Raw genomic sequence first — 15806 nt, 5'->3', positions numbered from 1 at the left:
CCCCATACACATCAACCATCCACCACCCCCATACACATCAACCATCCACCCCCCCCCCCATACACATCCACCATCCACCACCCCATACACATCAACCATCTACCACCCCATACACATCAACCATCCACCCCCCCCATACACATCAACCATCCACCCCCCCATACACATCAACCATCCACCACCCCCATACACATCCACCATCCACCCCCCCCCATACACATCAACCAACCACCACCCCATACACATCAACCAACCACCACCCCATACACATCAACCCACCACCACCCCCATACACATCGGCCTAGCAAAACCCAATTGCTTACTTGATGGTATTACTGCTCACTGTTGCCCCTAGTGGTCGGTTTTGACGACCTCAGGAAATGGACAGGCGTCTAATTTCAAAGTCAATCTTGATCAATCTGGCTGTGTCTATGTGTGTGTGTGTGTGTGCCTTTTCTATTCATCTGTTCTGCAGGGATGTGCAAAGCAGAGAGAACAAAGCAGAGATGTGGGAATACACGCTGTGATCAGAAATCAGCAGCTCCCAGTCACCATTCTCTAGCTCTACTTCCTTTAATTGTGGGGGAGTTAGGGAGTACCATTACATAAAAGCTGCCAAACATCTTAAATGAAGGACTGCAATGACACAGAAGAAAGAGAAAGACACAGAGAGAGAGAGAGAAAGATAGAGAGAGTGACAGTGAGGGAGAGAGAGACAGTGAGGGAGACAGCGAGAGAGAGAGAAAGAGAGAGAGAGAGACAGTGAGGGAGAGAGAGAGAGAGACAGTGAGGGAGACAGAGAGAGAGAGAGCGAGAGACAGAGAGAGAGAGATAGAAAGAGAGAGAGAGAAAGAGAGCGAGAGAGAAAGAGAGAGAGGAGAGAAAGAGAGAGAGGAGAGATTGAGAGAGAGAGAGAGAGAGAGAGAGAGAGAGAGAGAGAGAGAGAAAGAGAGCGAGAGAATGACGAGGGCAAGATGACAAAAACAAAGTCTTAAGCACCACAGAAACCCCATCGAATGTTGATCTGCCTTTCATCTGCCGGTCATTTGGTGTGCAGTGTTTTAAGGACAACCCTCTCGCTGGTGTATGTCTGACTACCGAATGATTCTACCTGTAAAATCAGTTTGCACTCAATTTGCAAATTACGGCAAAGGCACTCTGTTCAGAGGTGCTAAGTACTCTCGGCTGGGCCTTTAAATCAAAATCAAATCCAATTTTATTTTTCACTTGCTTCATGAACAGTAGGTGTAGACTAACTGTGAAATGTACAGAGAGAAACCAAATAGAGAAATAATAACACGTAATAATAAAAGTACAAACAAATACACACGAGCCCAGTTCTCCCCCAATTAAGGTGCCACCCACCTCCTGTGGTAGATATGTACATATAGGTAAGGATAAAGTGACTAAGCAACGTGATAAACAGTAGCAGCAGCGTATGTGATGAATCAAAAAAGTCACTGCAACAAACATTCAATGCAGATAGTCCGGGTAGCTATTTGGTTAACTATTTAACAGCAGTCTTTTAGCTACGGGGTAGAAGTTGTTCAGGGTCCTGTTTGTTCCAGACTTGGTACATACTGTCGGTACCGCTTGCTGTGCGGTAGCAGAGAGAATATTATTTGTTGACGTGGGTGGCTGGAGTCTTTGACAATTTTTAGGGCCTTCCTCTGACACTGCCTGGTATAGAGGTCCTGGATGGCAGGGAGCTGTACGCAACTACCCTCTGTAGCGCCTTGCAGTCAGATGCCAAGCAGTTGCCATCCCAAGCAGTGATGCAGCCAGTCAAAATGCTCTCAATGGTGCATCTGTAGATCTTTTTGAGGATCTGACGGTCCATGTCAAATTTCCAGCCTCCTGAGGGGGAAGAGGCGTTGTCGTGCCCTCTTCACGACTGTGTTGGTGTGCGTGGACCATGATATATCCTCAGTGATGTGGACACAGAGGAACTTGAAGATCTCAACTTGCTCCACTTTGACCGCCCCATAGATGTGAATGGGGGCGTGCTCGGACCTCAGTTTCTTGTAGTCCACGATCAGCTCCTTTGTCTTGCTGACGTTAAGGGAGAAGTTGCTGTCCTGGAACCACACTGCCAGGTAACTGACCTTCTCCCTATAGACTGTCTCATCGTCATCGGGGATCAGGCCCACCACCGCCATGTCGTCAGCAAACTTAATGAGGGTGTTGGAGTCGTACGAGGCCATGCATTCGTGAGTGAACAGGGAGTACAGGCGAGGACTAAGCATACACCGCTGAGGGGTCCCCATGATGAGGGTCAGCGTGGTTGGATGTGTAGTTGGGGGCGGCCCGTCAGGAAGTCCAGGATCTAGTTGCAGAGGGAGGTGTTTAGGCCCAAGGTCCTGAGCTTAGTGATGAGCTTGGAGTGCGGAGGAGAGGAGGGGAGGAGGAAGGAAAAGACTATGTCGTGACTCGTATAGGAATTACGTCACCGGTTGGAAAATAATGAAGGAGAGGGGAGGAGGAGAGGGGAGGAGGAGAGGAGAAAGTAGAGGAGCATTGTGTGGGTATGGTGTTGAAAGCTGAGCTATAGTCAAAGACCACCATTCTCACATAGGTGATCCTCTTGTCCAGATGGGAAAGGGCAGTGTGAAGTGCAATAAAGATCGCATCATCTGTGGATCTGTTGGGGCGGTATGCGAATTAGAGTGGGTCCAGGGTGTCTGGGATGATGGTGTTGATTTTAGACATGACCAGCCTTTAAAAAAAAAAAATGTATGGCTACATACAGGTTACCTTGACGTTCTAGGACACAGGGACTATGGTGGTCTGCTTGAAACATGTACAGTAGGTATTACAGACTGAGTCAGGGAGGTTGAAAATGTAAATGAAGACACTTGCAAGCTGGTCAGCGCATGCTCTGAGTACGCATCCTGGTGTCTGGCCCTGTGACCTTGTGAATGTTAACCTGTTGGTCAAATTGCCCTTACAAATTGCCCTTACAAAGCCTGGAGGCTTTGTTTTGGGTTATTGTCCTGTTGAAAAACATACGACAGTCCCACTAAGCGCAAACCAGATGGGATGGCGTATCGCTGCAGAATGCTGTGGTAGCCATGCTGGTACAAGTACGCCATGAATTCTAACTAAGTCACAGACAGTGTTACCAGCAAAGCCTCCTCCTCCATGCTTCACGGTGGGAATACCACATATACGGAGATCATCCGTTCATCTACTCTGCGTCTCACAAAGACACAGCGGTTTGATCCAAACATCTCAAATTTGGACTCATCAAACCAAAGGACAGATTTCCTCCGGTCTTATGTCCATTGCTCATGTTTCTTGTCCCAAGCAAGTCTCTTCTTCTTATTGGTGTCCTTTAGTAGTGGTTTCTTTGCAGCAATTCGATTCACGTAGTCTCCTTTGAACAATTAATGTTGAGACGTGTCTGTTACTTGAAATCTGTGAAGCATTTATTTGGGGTGAAATCTGAGGCTGGTAACTCTAATGAACTTATCCTCTGCAGAAGAGGTGACTCTGGGTCTTCCTTTCCTGTGGAGGTCCTCATGAGGGCCAGTGTCATCACAGTGCTTGATGGTTTTTGCGATTGCACTTGAAGAAACGTTCAAAGTCCTTGAAATGTTACGTATTGAATGACCTTCATGTCTTAAAGTAATGATGGACTGTCGTTTCTCTTTGCTTGCTTGAGCTGTTCTTGCCATAATATGGACTTGGTCTTTTACCAAATAGGGTCATCTTCTGTATACCACACCTACATTGTCACAACACAACTGATAAGCTCAAACGCATTTAGAAGGAAAGAAATTCCACAAATGAACTTTTAAGAAGGCACACATGGTAATTGAAATGTATTCCAGGTCGCTACCTAATGAAACTGTTTGAGAGAGGAGAGAGGGAGAGGAGGAGCGGAGGAGAGTGGGAGAGGAGGAGCGGAGGAGAGAGGGAGAGGAGGAGCGGAGGAGAGGAGGGGAGGAGGAGAGAGGGAGAGGAGGAGCGGAGGAGAGAGGGAGAGGAGGAGCGGAGGAGAGAGGGAGAGGAGGAGCGGAGGAGAGGAGGGGAGGAGGAGAGAAGGAGAGGAGGAGCGGAGGAGAGAGGGAGAGGAGGAGCGGAGGAGAGAGGGAGAGGAGGAGCGGAGGAGAGGAGGGGAGGAGGAGAGAGGGAGAGGAGGAGCGGAGGAGAGAGGGAGAGGAGGAGCGGAGGAGAGAGGGAGAGGAGGAGCGGAGGAGAGGAAGGGAGGAGGAAGGAAAAGACTATGTCGTGACTCGTATAGGAATTACGTCACCGGTTGGAAAATAATGAAGGAGCAGACGAGGAGGAGAGGAGAAAGTAGAGGAGCATTGTGTGGGTAGAGTGAACACTGGAAGCAGGTACCACTGTGTGTGGGTGATAAACAGAGCGTGGGACTACTGAGAGAGAGACAGAGAGAGAGAGAGATAGAGAGGGGGCAGAGAGAGGGAAGAGAAGGAGAGAGAGTTGGAGAGGGAGAGAGAAAGAGACAGAGAGAGAGAGAGAGAGAGAGAGAGAGATGGAGGTGGCAGAGAGAGGGAATAGGAGGAGGAGAGAGAGAGAGAGAGAGAGAGAGAGAGAGAGAGAGAGAGAGAGAATGATTGATTAATGGTGGGCTAGTGTGTGTGGGAGTAAGAGGTGGTGGGTGAGGATGGTGGGGTACACACAAATCATGACTTTGTATGTGCTCCTGTATGTGTGTGTGAGTGTGTATGGGTGTTTGAGTGTGTGCTTGTGTGTGTGAGTGTGTGCTTGCTTGTGTGCATACCTCACTGGTGTGTCTTGAGGTTATATTCTACATACTCAGTGCAGTATTCAGAATAGCCCACAGGTAGAACTAGACAAACGAAAAACCGAAATGGAAAGTCACTAAAACAGTACCATTACCACTGCACTCCACTTGAGCTCTCTCTCTCTCTCTCTCTCTCTCTCGCTCTCTCTCTCTCTCTCTCTCTCTCTCTCTCTCTCTCTCTCTTTCTCACTCTCTCTCTCTCTCTTTCTTTCTCTCGCTTTCTCTCTCTCTTTCTCTCTCTCTCTCTCTCTCTCTTTCTCACTCTCTCTCTCTCTCTCTCTCTTTCTTTCTCTCGCTTTCTCTCTCTCTTTCTCTCTCTCTTTCTCTCTCTTTCTTTCTCTCTCTCTCAGTTGTTAATCAAGGCTCAGAGGCCCTCCAACACTAAAACCAAAAGATCACTATCAGGGCGCTTTAAAAAGCAAGCTTTTTTCATACTATATTGGCTAAAATAATGTCAGAGAAGTGTCAGGCCTGAGCCTGAGAGGAGTGGCCTGACATGAGAGAAGTGTCAGGCCTGAGGCAGAGAGAAGTAGCCTGACAGGAGAGACGTGTCAGGCCTGAGGCTGAGAGATGTAGCCTGACAGTCAGTCTGGTTTAGCCAGGCAAGAAGAGCAGTCCCAGGAGCTGAGGTAACAGAAGAACCACTGACCTGCGTCAAGATCCATCTTCCTCCTCTAATTGACACCGAGTCCTCTGTTTGAGATAGAGTTCCCCTTAGCATTACTAATTAAATGTGTAGATGCATTTACACTCTAGTTAACATTCGACTTGACTTGATATTCCTTTTAGCTAGTGAAGCAAAGAGACAAAGAGTGCATCTCTGTCAAACCCTGTTCTGGGTTCTGAGTCTGGATCCAAAGTAGAGGATCAAACCCTGTTCTGGGTTCTGAGTCTACATCCAAAGTAGTGGGTCAAACCCAGTTCTGCGTTCTGAGTCTACATCCAAAGTAGTGGGTCAAACCCAGTTCTGGGTTCTGAGTCTGGATCCAAAGTAGTGGGTCAAACCCAGTTCTGCGTTCTGAGTCTGGATCCAAAGTAGAGGATCAAACCCTGTTCTGTGTTCTGAGTCTACATCCAAAGTAGTGGGTCAAACCCAGTTCTGCGTTCTGAGTCTACATCCAAAGTAGAGGATCAAACCGGTGGTGTGAGGAGAATGATATAAGTATGACTTAACCCACATTAAACTCTGCAGGCCCCAGTTCAGTCAAGCGACAACAACAACAAGACATGGGAGAACAGGAATCACCACTCTGGCAAACCTAACAGGGGTCAGAAGGAGCCAACGGAACAACATCCAACTGACAACAACAAGACTTGAAACAGGAAGCTCCAATCTCAGCGGTGGCCAGAAGGAGCTTGAGCTGTCTGCTTCGAACCTCTGTATCTGATCATTTCCTGTGCGTGTGTGTGTGTGTGTGTGTGTGTGTGTGTGTGTGTGTGTGTGTGTGTGTGTGTGTGTGTGTGTGTGTGTGTGTGTGTGTGTGTGTGTGTGTGTGTGTGTGTGTGTGTGTGAGTGCGTGTGTGTGAGTGCGTGCGTGTGTGTGTGTGTGTTCTCCCTGTGGTGTAGAGACACAGACCTCCAGTGAGACAGTGTTTTCACTGGCCCATCTAACACACTGGGACTGGTCTGTACGACATGGAGAACAACAAAAGCATTCTCGGCATTCTTCTCATGATGAATAATTCATTAAGCAATAAGGCCCGAGGAGGTGTGGTATATGGCCAATATACCACGGCTAAGGACTGTTCTTATGCATTACGCAACTCGGAGTGCCTAGATACAGCCCTTAGACGTTGTATATTGGCAATATATCACAAACCCCTGAGGTGCCTTATTGCTATTATAAACTGGTTACCAATGTAATTAGAGCAGTAAAAATAAATGTTTTGTCAAACCCGTGGTATACGGTCTTATGTACCACGGCTGTCAGCCAATCAGCATTCAGTGCTCGAACCACCCAGTTTATAGTAAATACTATATCACTGTTATCCTGCTGCTCTTCTCCGTTTCATGTGACAGTTGAAGAGAGTCGTTGTACATGTACAAAACATGTATATTTTAGTCGTTAAGCAGACGCTCTCATGCAGAGTGACTCAAGTCAGTAACACGCATGAAACTTCAGGCTGGTACCAGCAGTCTGACACTGCCTCTTGAGGTAAAAATAAGTTTCAAAATAGAATGGGTTTTCATTGTGTGGTTTCATTATTTCTCATCAGTCCACATACGCTTGACAGATCCTACAGCTTCTGATAAATGTTACAACTGAAAAACACATGACTATTTAAAGTAGCCTAACATCACATCGAATCAAATTAATCACATCGAATCAAATGAATTATATAGAATCACGTCAAATCAAATGAATCACTTCAAATCAAATGAATCACATCGAATCAAATTAATTATATTGAATCACATCAAATCAAATGAATCACTTCAAATCAAATGAATCACATCAAATCAAATGACTCACATCAAATCCCAGTCATTGTCCGTTCACTTGTAAATACTGACAATATACACTTCTGTAACATGCTATACTACTACCCATCCATTAAAACGTGATGCTGTCACAACACATTGCATCAAATCACAGTCATCGTTAATAATTGACCGTTCACTTCTACTAATGGCCATGTTATCCCCAGTTTAAAACCCTGGCCATGTTATCCCCAGTTTAAAACCCTGGCCATGTTATCCCTAGTTTAAAACCCTGGCCAGTTTAAAACCCTGGCCATGCTATCCCCAGTTTAAAACCCTGGCCATGTTATCCCCAGTTTAAAACCCTGGCCATGTTATCCCCAGTTTAAAACCCTGGCCATGTTATCCCCAGTTTAAAACCCTGGCCATGTTATCCCCAGTTTAAAACCCTGGCCATGTTATCCCCAGTTTAAAACCCTGGCCATGTTATCCCCAGTTTAAAACCCTGGCCATGTTATCCCCAGTTTAAAACCCTGGCCATGTTATCCCCAGTTTAAAACCCTGGCCATGTTATCCCCAGTTTAAAACCCTGGCCAGTTTAAAACCCTGGCCATGTTATCCCCAGTTTAAAACCCTGGCCAGTTTAAAACCCTGGCCATGTTATCCCCAGTTTAAAACCCTGGCCATGCTATCCCCAGTTTAAAGCCCTGGCCATGTTATCCCCAGTTTAAAACCCTGGCCAGTTTAAAACCCTGTCCATGCTATCCCCAGTTTAAAACCCTGGCCATGCTATCCCCAGTTTAAAACCCTGGCCATGTTATCCCCAGTTTAAAGCCCTGGCCATGTTATCCCCAGTTTAAAACCCTGGCCAGTTTAAAACCCTGGCCATGTTATCCCCAGTTTAAAACCCTGGCCATGTTATCCCCAGTTTAAAACCCTGTCCATGCTATCCCCAGTTTAAAACCCTGGCCATGCTATCCCCAGTTTTAAACCCTGGCCAGTTTAAAACCCTGGCCATGTTATCCCCAGTTTAAAACCCTGGCCATGCTATCCCCAGTTTAAAACCCTGGCCATGTTATCCCCTATATTCTCATTCCTTCATACCTGATGCTGTGAGTTCTCCATTAAATCTCCTGTAATCCCATAGCACACAGTAACTGCCACTCTGTCCAATCTCCACTCTGTACAATCTCCACTCTGCAGTCTCTCCACTCTGCAGTCCTGAAGCCTGACAACTCAGATATGGAATATGGCTCTCTTTTATCTGACACAAGAAAAACAGACTATCTCTCTCCTCCTCCTCTTCCCTCTCCTCAAACCACCTGACCACTTGTCCTTTCTCCTCCTCCTCCTCCTCAGTTCAGCAGTTCATCCCTCTCTAATGACTGTTCAAGAACTTTCTCTGTGTTCCCCTGATTCTACACTTACCACTGACCTGTACAAACAAAGCAATTATCATATCATTTGATCATATCTGCTCTTTGGCCTAGTGCTGTTAAAGTAGGTTATACACACACACACACACACACACACACACACACTCATGAACACACGCACCGACAGCGGGTGCACAGACCTGTAGAGTCCAGTGCCTCCTCTATGAGGTCATCACAATCCATCTATGACCTCCCTGCAGCTGTAGAGATACAGAGAGGGAGACAGAGGGAGAAAGAGAGAGAGAGAGAGAGAGAGAGAGAGAGAGAGAGAGAGACAGACAGACAGACAGACAGACAGACAGACAGACAGACAGACAGACAGACAGACAGACAGACAGACAGACAGACAGACAGACAGACAGACAGACAGACAGACAGACAGAGAGACAGCAAGAGAGAGAGAGACAGAGAGAGAGACAGAGAGACAGAGAGAGAGACAGAGAGAGAGAGAGAGACCGAGCGAGAGAGAGAGAGAGAGAGAGAGAGAGAGGGATAATAAAGGGGGAGGAGAGAAAGAGTAGGCGAAAGGGTCAGAAAACTCCTCCACACGCCCACCTTAGCTGCAGGCAAAGACAAAACACAGAGAGCTGAAAGTCCGTGCAACAACAGGCAAGCACACACACACACACACAGTACCTGGGGAGTAGTGGAGGGTAGTGGAGGGTCCCAGATAGCTGAAGAGTCTGCCCTCTTCTCGGGAGCGTGGGAGAGAAAGATGCGGAGAGAAAAGAGGTCGAGAGAAAAGTCTGTCTCTCTCTCTCTCTGAGTTGTTGCAGCACAGCCCTGTCTGTCTCTCTCTCTCTCGGAGTTGTTGCAGCACAGCCCTGTCTCTCTCTCTCTCTCTCTCTCTCTCTCTCTCTCTCTCTCTCTCTCTCTCTCTCTCTCTCAATTCAATTCAATGTAAGGGCTTTATTGGCATGGGAAACATATGGTAACATTGCCAAAGCAAGTGAAGTAGATAATAAACAGAAGTGAAATAAACAATACAAATTAACAGTAAACACTCACAGAAGTTCCAAAATAATAAAGACATTTCAAATGTCATATTATCTCTCTCTCTCTTTCTTTTTCTCTCTCTCTCTCTCTCTCTCTCTCTCTCTCTCTCTCTCTGTGTGTGCTCTCTCTCTCTCGCTCTCTGTGTGTCTCTCTCTCTCTGTCACTCCATCCCTTTTTCTACAACTGACTCTGGACAAGTGCTGTGTGTGACCAAGTTCTCAAAGCTTTTCTGTGCTCCCTCTTGCTCTCTCCTGCTCAAGCACACACTACCTTACACAGACGTACTCACACACATGTCCCCTCTGCCAAGTATATTTACCTTTAATGAGATCCAGACTGCGTGTGTGTGGCTCTGGAGGCTGGCAGTAACCTCTGTAGATTACTGATCATTTCCCCTTCATTGTTCTTTTCCCCTCCCCTGGGCTCTCTCTCTCTCTCTCTCTCTCTCTCTCTCTCTCTCTCTCTCTCTCTCTCTCTCTCTCTCTCTCTCTCTCTCTCCAGTGTTCACTACTAATGAACAGCTCTCAATCTAAAAACAGTGTCTTATGTATCCGCCCTCCCCTCACCCCCCGCTCGTCTTCTCTTTCTTCTTTTCTTTCTTCTTGCCTCCTTTCTTCATCTCTTTCTTTCTCTCTCTCTTTCTGTCTTTCTCACATCTGGTAGCTTATCTACGCAACAAGCCAGAAATGCATTATGCTGTGAGACAGAGTCCGAATACATGACTCTAGAGGACAAGAGGAGAGTAGAAGAGAAGAGAGAAGAGGAGAAGAGAGGAGCGAGGCACTTCCTTAACCTCTCGCTGGCCTCCCCCTACCTCTCCCTCCCCTCCCCTCCCCCTCCTTCCCTCCCTCCCCAGAGGATGTTCATACCACTACACTGTCACAGAGCAGGAAGTGCTTACACATGAATCAAGTAGCATGTTTTAATCTGAACAATAAGTTGTTTTCCTATATTTGGACAGCACAGAGAAACCAACTCATGCATGTGATGTGACGAAACTGACAAAGTGCAAAGAATATTTTTGGTAAGTGACGATGGGTGCAATTGTGCTCTGTGTTTGTGTGTGACAAAAAGAGCGAAAGAGAGAGCGAAAGAGAGATAAACAACAAACAGACAGAGTCAGTAAGATAAGATAAACAACAAACAGACAGAGTCAGTAAGATAAGATAAACAACAACAGACAGAGTCAGTAAGATAAGATAAACAACAACAGACAGGGTCAGTAAAATAAGATAAACAACAACAGACAGAGTCAGTAAGATAAGATAAACAACAACAGAAAAAGTCAGTAAGATAAGATAAACAACAACAGACAGAGTCAGTAAGATAAGATAAACAACAAACAGAGTCAGTAAGATAAGATAAACAACAACAGACAGGGTCAGTAAGATAAGATAAACAACAACAGACAGAGTCAGTAAGATAAGATAAACAACAACAGACAGGGTCAGTAAGATAAGATAAACAACAACAGACAGAGTCAGTAAGATAAGATAAACAACAACAGACAGGGTCAGTAAAATAAGATAAACAACAACAGACAGGGTCAGTAAAATAAGATAAACAACAACAGACAGAGTCAGTAAGATAAGATAAACAACAACAGACAGGTCAGTAAGATAAGATAAACAACAACAGAAAAAGTCAGTAAGATAAGATAAACAACAACAGACAGAGTCAGTAAGATAAGATAAATAACAACAGAGTCAGTAAGATAAGATAAACAACAACAGACAGGGTCAGTAAGATAAGATAAACAACAACAGACAGAGTCAGTAAGATAAGATAAACAACAACAGACAGGGTCAGTAAGATAAGATAAACAACAACAGACAGAGTCAGTAAGATAAGATAAACAACAACAGACAGGGTCAGTAAGATAAGATAAACAACAACAGACAGGGTCAGTAAGATAAGATAAACAACAACAGACAGGGTCAGTAAGATAAGATAAACAACAACAGACAGGGTCAATAAGATAAGATAAACAACAACAGACAGAGTCAGTAAGATAAGATAAACAACAACAGACAGGGTCAGTAAGATAAGATAAACAACAAACAGACAGAGTCAGTAACATAAAATAAACAACAACAGACAGGGTCAGTAAGATAAACAACAACAGACAGGGTCAGTAAGATAAGATAAACAACAAACAGACAGGGTCAGTAAGATAAACAACAACAGACAGGGTCAGTAAGATAAGATAAACAACAACAGAGAGAGTCAGTAAGATAAGATAAACAACAACAGACAGAGTCAGTAAGATAAGATAAACAACAACAGACAGAGTCAGTAAGATAAGATAAACAACAAACAGACAGAGTCAGTAAGATAAGATAAACAACAACAGACAGGTTCAGTAAGATAAGATAAACAACAACAGACAGAGTCAGTAAGATAAGATAAACAACAACAGACAGAGTCAGTAAGATAAGATAAACAACAACAGAAAGGGTCAGTAAGATAAGATAAACAACAAATAGAGTCAGTAAGATAAGATAAACAACAACAGACAGAGTAAGTAAGATAAGATAAACAACAAACAGAGTCAGTAAGATAAGATAAACAACAACAGACAGGGTCAGTAAGATAAGATAAACAACAAACAGACAGGGTCAGTAAGATAAGATAAACAACAACAGACAGGGTCAGTAAGATAAGATAAACAACAACAGACAGTGTCAGTAAGATAAGATAAACAACAAACAGACAGGGTCAGTAAGATAAGATAAACAACAACAGACAGAGTCAGTAAGATAAGATAAACAACAAACAGACAGAGTCAGTAAGATAAGATAAACAACAACAGACAGGGTCAGTAAGATAAGATAAACAACAACAGACAGGGTCAGTAAGATAAGATAAACAACAACAGACAGAGTCAGTAAGATAAGATAAACAACAAACAGACAGAGTCAGTAAGATAAGATAAACAACAACAGACAGAGTCAGTAAGATAAGATAAACAACAACAGACAGAGTCAGTAAAATAAGATAAACAACAACAGACAGAGTCAGTAAGATAAGATAAACAACAAACAGACAGAGAGATTGATGTCTCTTTATGATCCATTTTCATCAGTTTCAGAAATATCTGTGATACCATCAGATGAGGAACTGGTGACCTAATGTTGCCCACACACAAAAACAGGAAAGGAACAGTCACATGTAGAGTGAGTTCTGAGATGAAGTGATGCCCGTCGCTCACAGCGTCAGTCAAATCAAATCAAATCAAAGTGTATTTGTCACGTGCGCTGAATTCAACAGGTGTAGACCTGACAGTGAAATGCTGAATACAACAGGTGTCAGAGATCTGACAGTGAAATGCTTAGTTCTCACTGCAGTCAAGTTGAACTGAAACATAGATTTATCTAGCCTGAGTGCCCGTCTGTTTGTGCTATCACACATCTTGTTACTCCTTGTCATGCTACAAATGACATGTGTGGCTTGAAAATGACATTAGTTAAGTTGGCAAGAGCGCAAACGGATCTGACACAAGGCTCAAAAGGCTCAAAAACAACAGATCTGGTGCCTCCGGAGTGGCACAGCCTTCTAAGGCACTGCATCACAGTGCTTGAGGCGTCACTACAGACCCGGGTCCGATCCCAGGCAGTGTCACAGCCGGCTGTGACTGGGAGGCCCATCAGGCGGCGTACAATTGGCCCATCGTTGTGGCAAGGATTTGATGTCTTTCTCCCATCGCGCTCTAGTGACCCCGTGTAGCGAGCCGGGTGCCTGCAAGCTGACTTTGGTCGCCAGTTTGTGTTTCCTCTGACACATTGGTGTGTCTGGCTTCTGGGATAAGTGAGCAGCTTGTCAAGAAGTAGTGCGGCTTGCCAGGGTCATGTTTTGGAGGGCGCATGGCTCTCGACCTTCGCCTCTCCCGAGTCCGCATGGGAGTTGAAGTGATGGGACAAGACTGTAACTACCAATTGGATATCACGAAAAAAGGGGTAAAAACACACACACAAAAACAGCAGATCTGACATCAGGCTGATATTCAAAACAACAGATCTGACATCAGGCTGATATTCAAAACAACAGATCTGACACCGGGCTAATATTCAAAACAACAGATCTGACATCAGGCTAATATTCAAAACAACAGATCTGACATCAGGCTGATATTCAAAACAACAGATCTGACATCAGGCTAATATTCAAAACAACAGATCTGACATCAGGCTGATATTCAAAACAACAGATCTGACATCAGGCTGATATTCAAAACAACAGATCTGACATCAGGCTAATATTCAAAACAACAGATCTGACACCGGGCTAATATTCAAAACAACAGATCTGACATCAGGCTAATATTCAAAACAACAGATCTGACATCAGGCTGATATTCAAAACAACAGATCTGACACCGGGCTAATATTCAAAACAACAGATCTGACATCAGGCTAATATTCAAAACAACAGATCTGACATCAGGCTAATATTCAAAACAACAGATCTGACATCAGGCTAATATTCAAAACAACAGATCTGACATCAGGCTAATATTCAAAACAACAGATCTGACACCGGGCTAATATTCAAAACAACAGATCTGACATCAGGCTAATATTCAAAACAACAGATCTGGTGCCTCCCGAGTGGCACAGCCGTCAAAGGCACTGCATCGCAGTGCTTGAGGCGTCACTACAGACCCGGGTCCGACCCCAGGCGGTGTCACAGCCGGCTGTGACTGTAATTCATATCGAAATAGATGACAGACATCCACAAATTAATTCACACCAAACCAAACGTAACATATAGTGTTTTTTGTTTATTAGATAGACAATTGTATTAGTCAAATGCACAGATGTATTTGCAGGGTACAGTGAAAACAGTACAATACATTCACAACAGATTTCCCGACACACTAAGTGTGTGAACTCAGGCCTCTACTCCACTACCACATATCTACAACACAAAATCGTATGTTATCGTGGGTTTTGGATGCATGTGTCTACGTTTGTGTTGCTTCACAGTCCCCGCTGTTCCATAAGGTGTATTTCTATTTGTTTTTTAAATCACATTTTACTGCTAAGTAGTACTTTGTTCCTCCCATAGTCTGTTCTGGACTTGTGGACTGTGAAGAGCCCTCTGGTGGCACGTCTTGTGGGGTATGCATGTCTGAGCTGTGTGCTAGTCGTTTAAACAGACAGCTCTGTGTTTTCAACATGTCAATACAACTCATGAATAAAAGTAGCGATTGAGTCAATCTCTCTTCCACTTTGAGCCAGGCAAGATTGACATGCATATTATTAATATTTGCTCGCTGTGTACATCCATGGGCCAGCCGTGCTGCCCTGTTCTGAGCCAATTGCAATTTTCCTCAGTCCCTGTTTGTGGCACCTGACCACACGACTGAACAGTAGTCCAGGTGCGACAAAACTAGGGCCTGTAGGACCTGTCATGTTGATAGGGCTGTTAAGAAGGCAGAGCAGCGCTTTATTATGGACAGACTTCTCCCCATTTTAGCTACTGTTGTATCATTATGTTTGACCATGACAGTTTACAATTCAGGGTTACTCCAAGCAGATTAATCACCTCAACGTCCTCAATTTCCACATGATTTATTACAAGATTTAGTTGAGGTTTAGGGTTTAGTGAATGATGTGTCCGAAGTACAATGTTTTTAGTTTTTGAAATATTTAGGACTAACTTATTTCTAGCCACCCATTCTGAAACTAACTGCAGCTCTTTGTTAAGTGTTGCAGTCATTTCAGTCGCTGTAGTAGCTGACGTGTATAGTGTTGAATCATCCGCGTACATAGACACACTGGCTTTACTCAGAGCCAGTGGCGTGTAATTTTTAAAGACTGAAAAAGTAAGGGGCCTAGACAGCTGCCCTGTGGAATTCCTGATTCTACCTGGATTATGTTGGAGAGGCTTCCATTAAAGAACACCCTCTGTGTTCTGTTAGATAGGTAACTCTTTATCCACAATATAGCAGGGGGTGTAAAGCCATAACACATACGTTTTTCCATCAGCAGACAACGATCGATAATGTCTAAAGCCGTACTGAAGTCTAACAAAACAGCTCCCACAATCGTTTTATCATCAATTTCTCTCAGCCAATCATCAGTCATGTGTGTAAGTGCTGTGCTTGTTGAATGTCCTTCCCTATAAGCGTGCTGAAATTCTGTTGTCATTTGTTTACTGTAAAATAGGATTGTCT

General features: G+C 44.4%; 1 protein-coding gene across 13 annotated transcripts in view; it reads right to left on the bottom strand.

The window, feature by feature from the left end:
* The window catches only part of LOC110502458 (uncharacterized), a 56296-nt gene extending 45814 nt beyond the window's left edge, over window positions 1–10482 (bottom strand). For 2 of the 13 annotated variants that reach the window (XR_016490058.1, XM_090213255.1), the window contains exon 1: window positions 8754–8832. Coding sequence is in view for 2 of the 13 variants with exons in the window: in XM_090213251.1 (XP_090069377.1) it covers window positions 8773–8815 (43 nt within the window). In the remaining 11 variants the exon portion in view is untranslated. Of the gene's footprint in view, window positions 1–4750; window positions 4822–8300; window positions 8580–8753; window positions 8833–9268; window positions 9323–9947 lie in introns of those variants that run through there. The other 11 variants (XR_016490061.1, XM_090213256.1, XR_016490049.1 and 8 more) reach the window with 10 other exon arrangements.
* Window positions 10483–15806: the final 5324 nt, after the last annotated feature.

This window comes from Oncorhynchus mykiss, chromosome 2 (genome assembly GCF_057628025.1).
Source record: "Oncorhynchus mykiss isolate SJ-2025 chromosome 2, ASM5762802v1, whole genome shotgun sequence".
Classification (NCBI taxonomy): Eukaryota; Metazoa; Chordata; class Actinopteri; order Salmoniformes; family Salmonidae; genus Oncorhynchus; species Oncorhynchus mykiss.
This window is presented reverse-complemented; position numbering and strand designations above follow the sequence as displayed.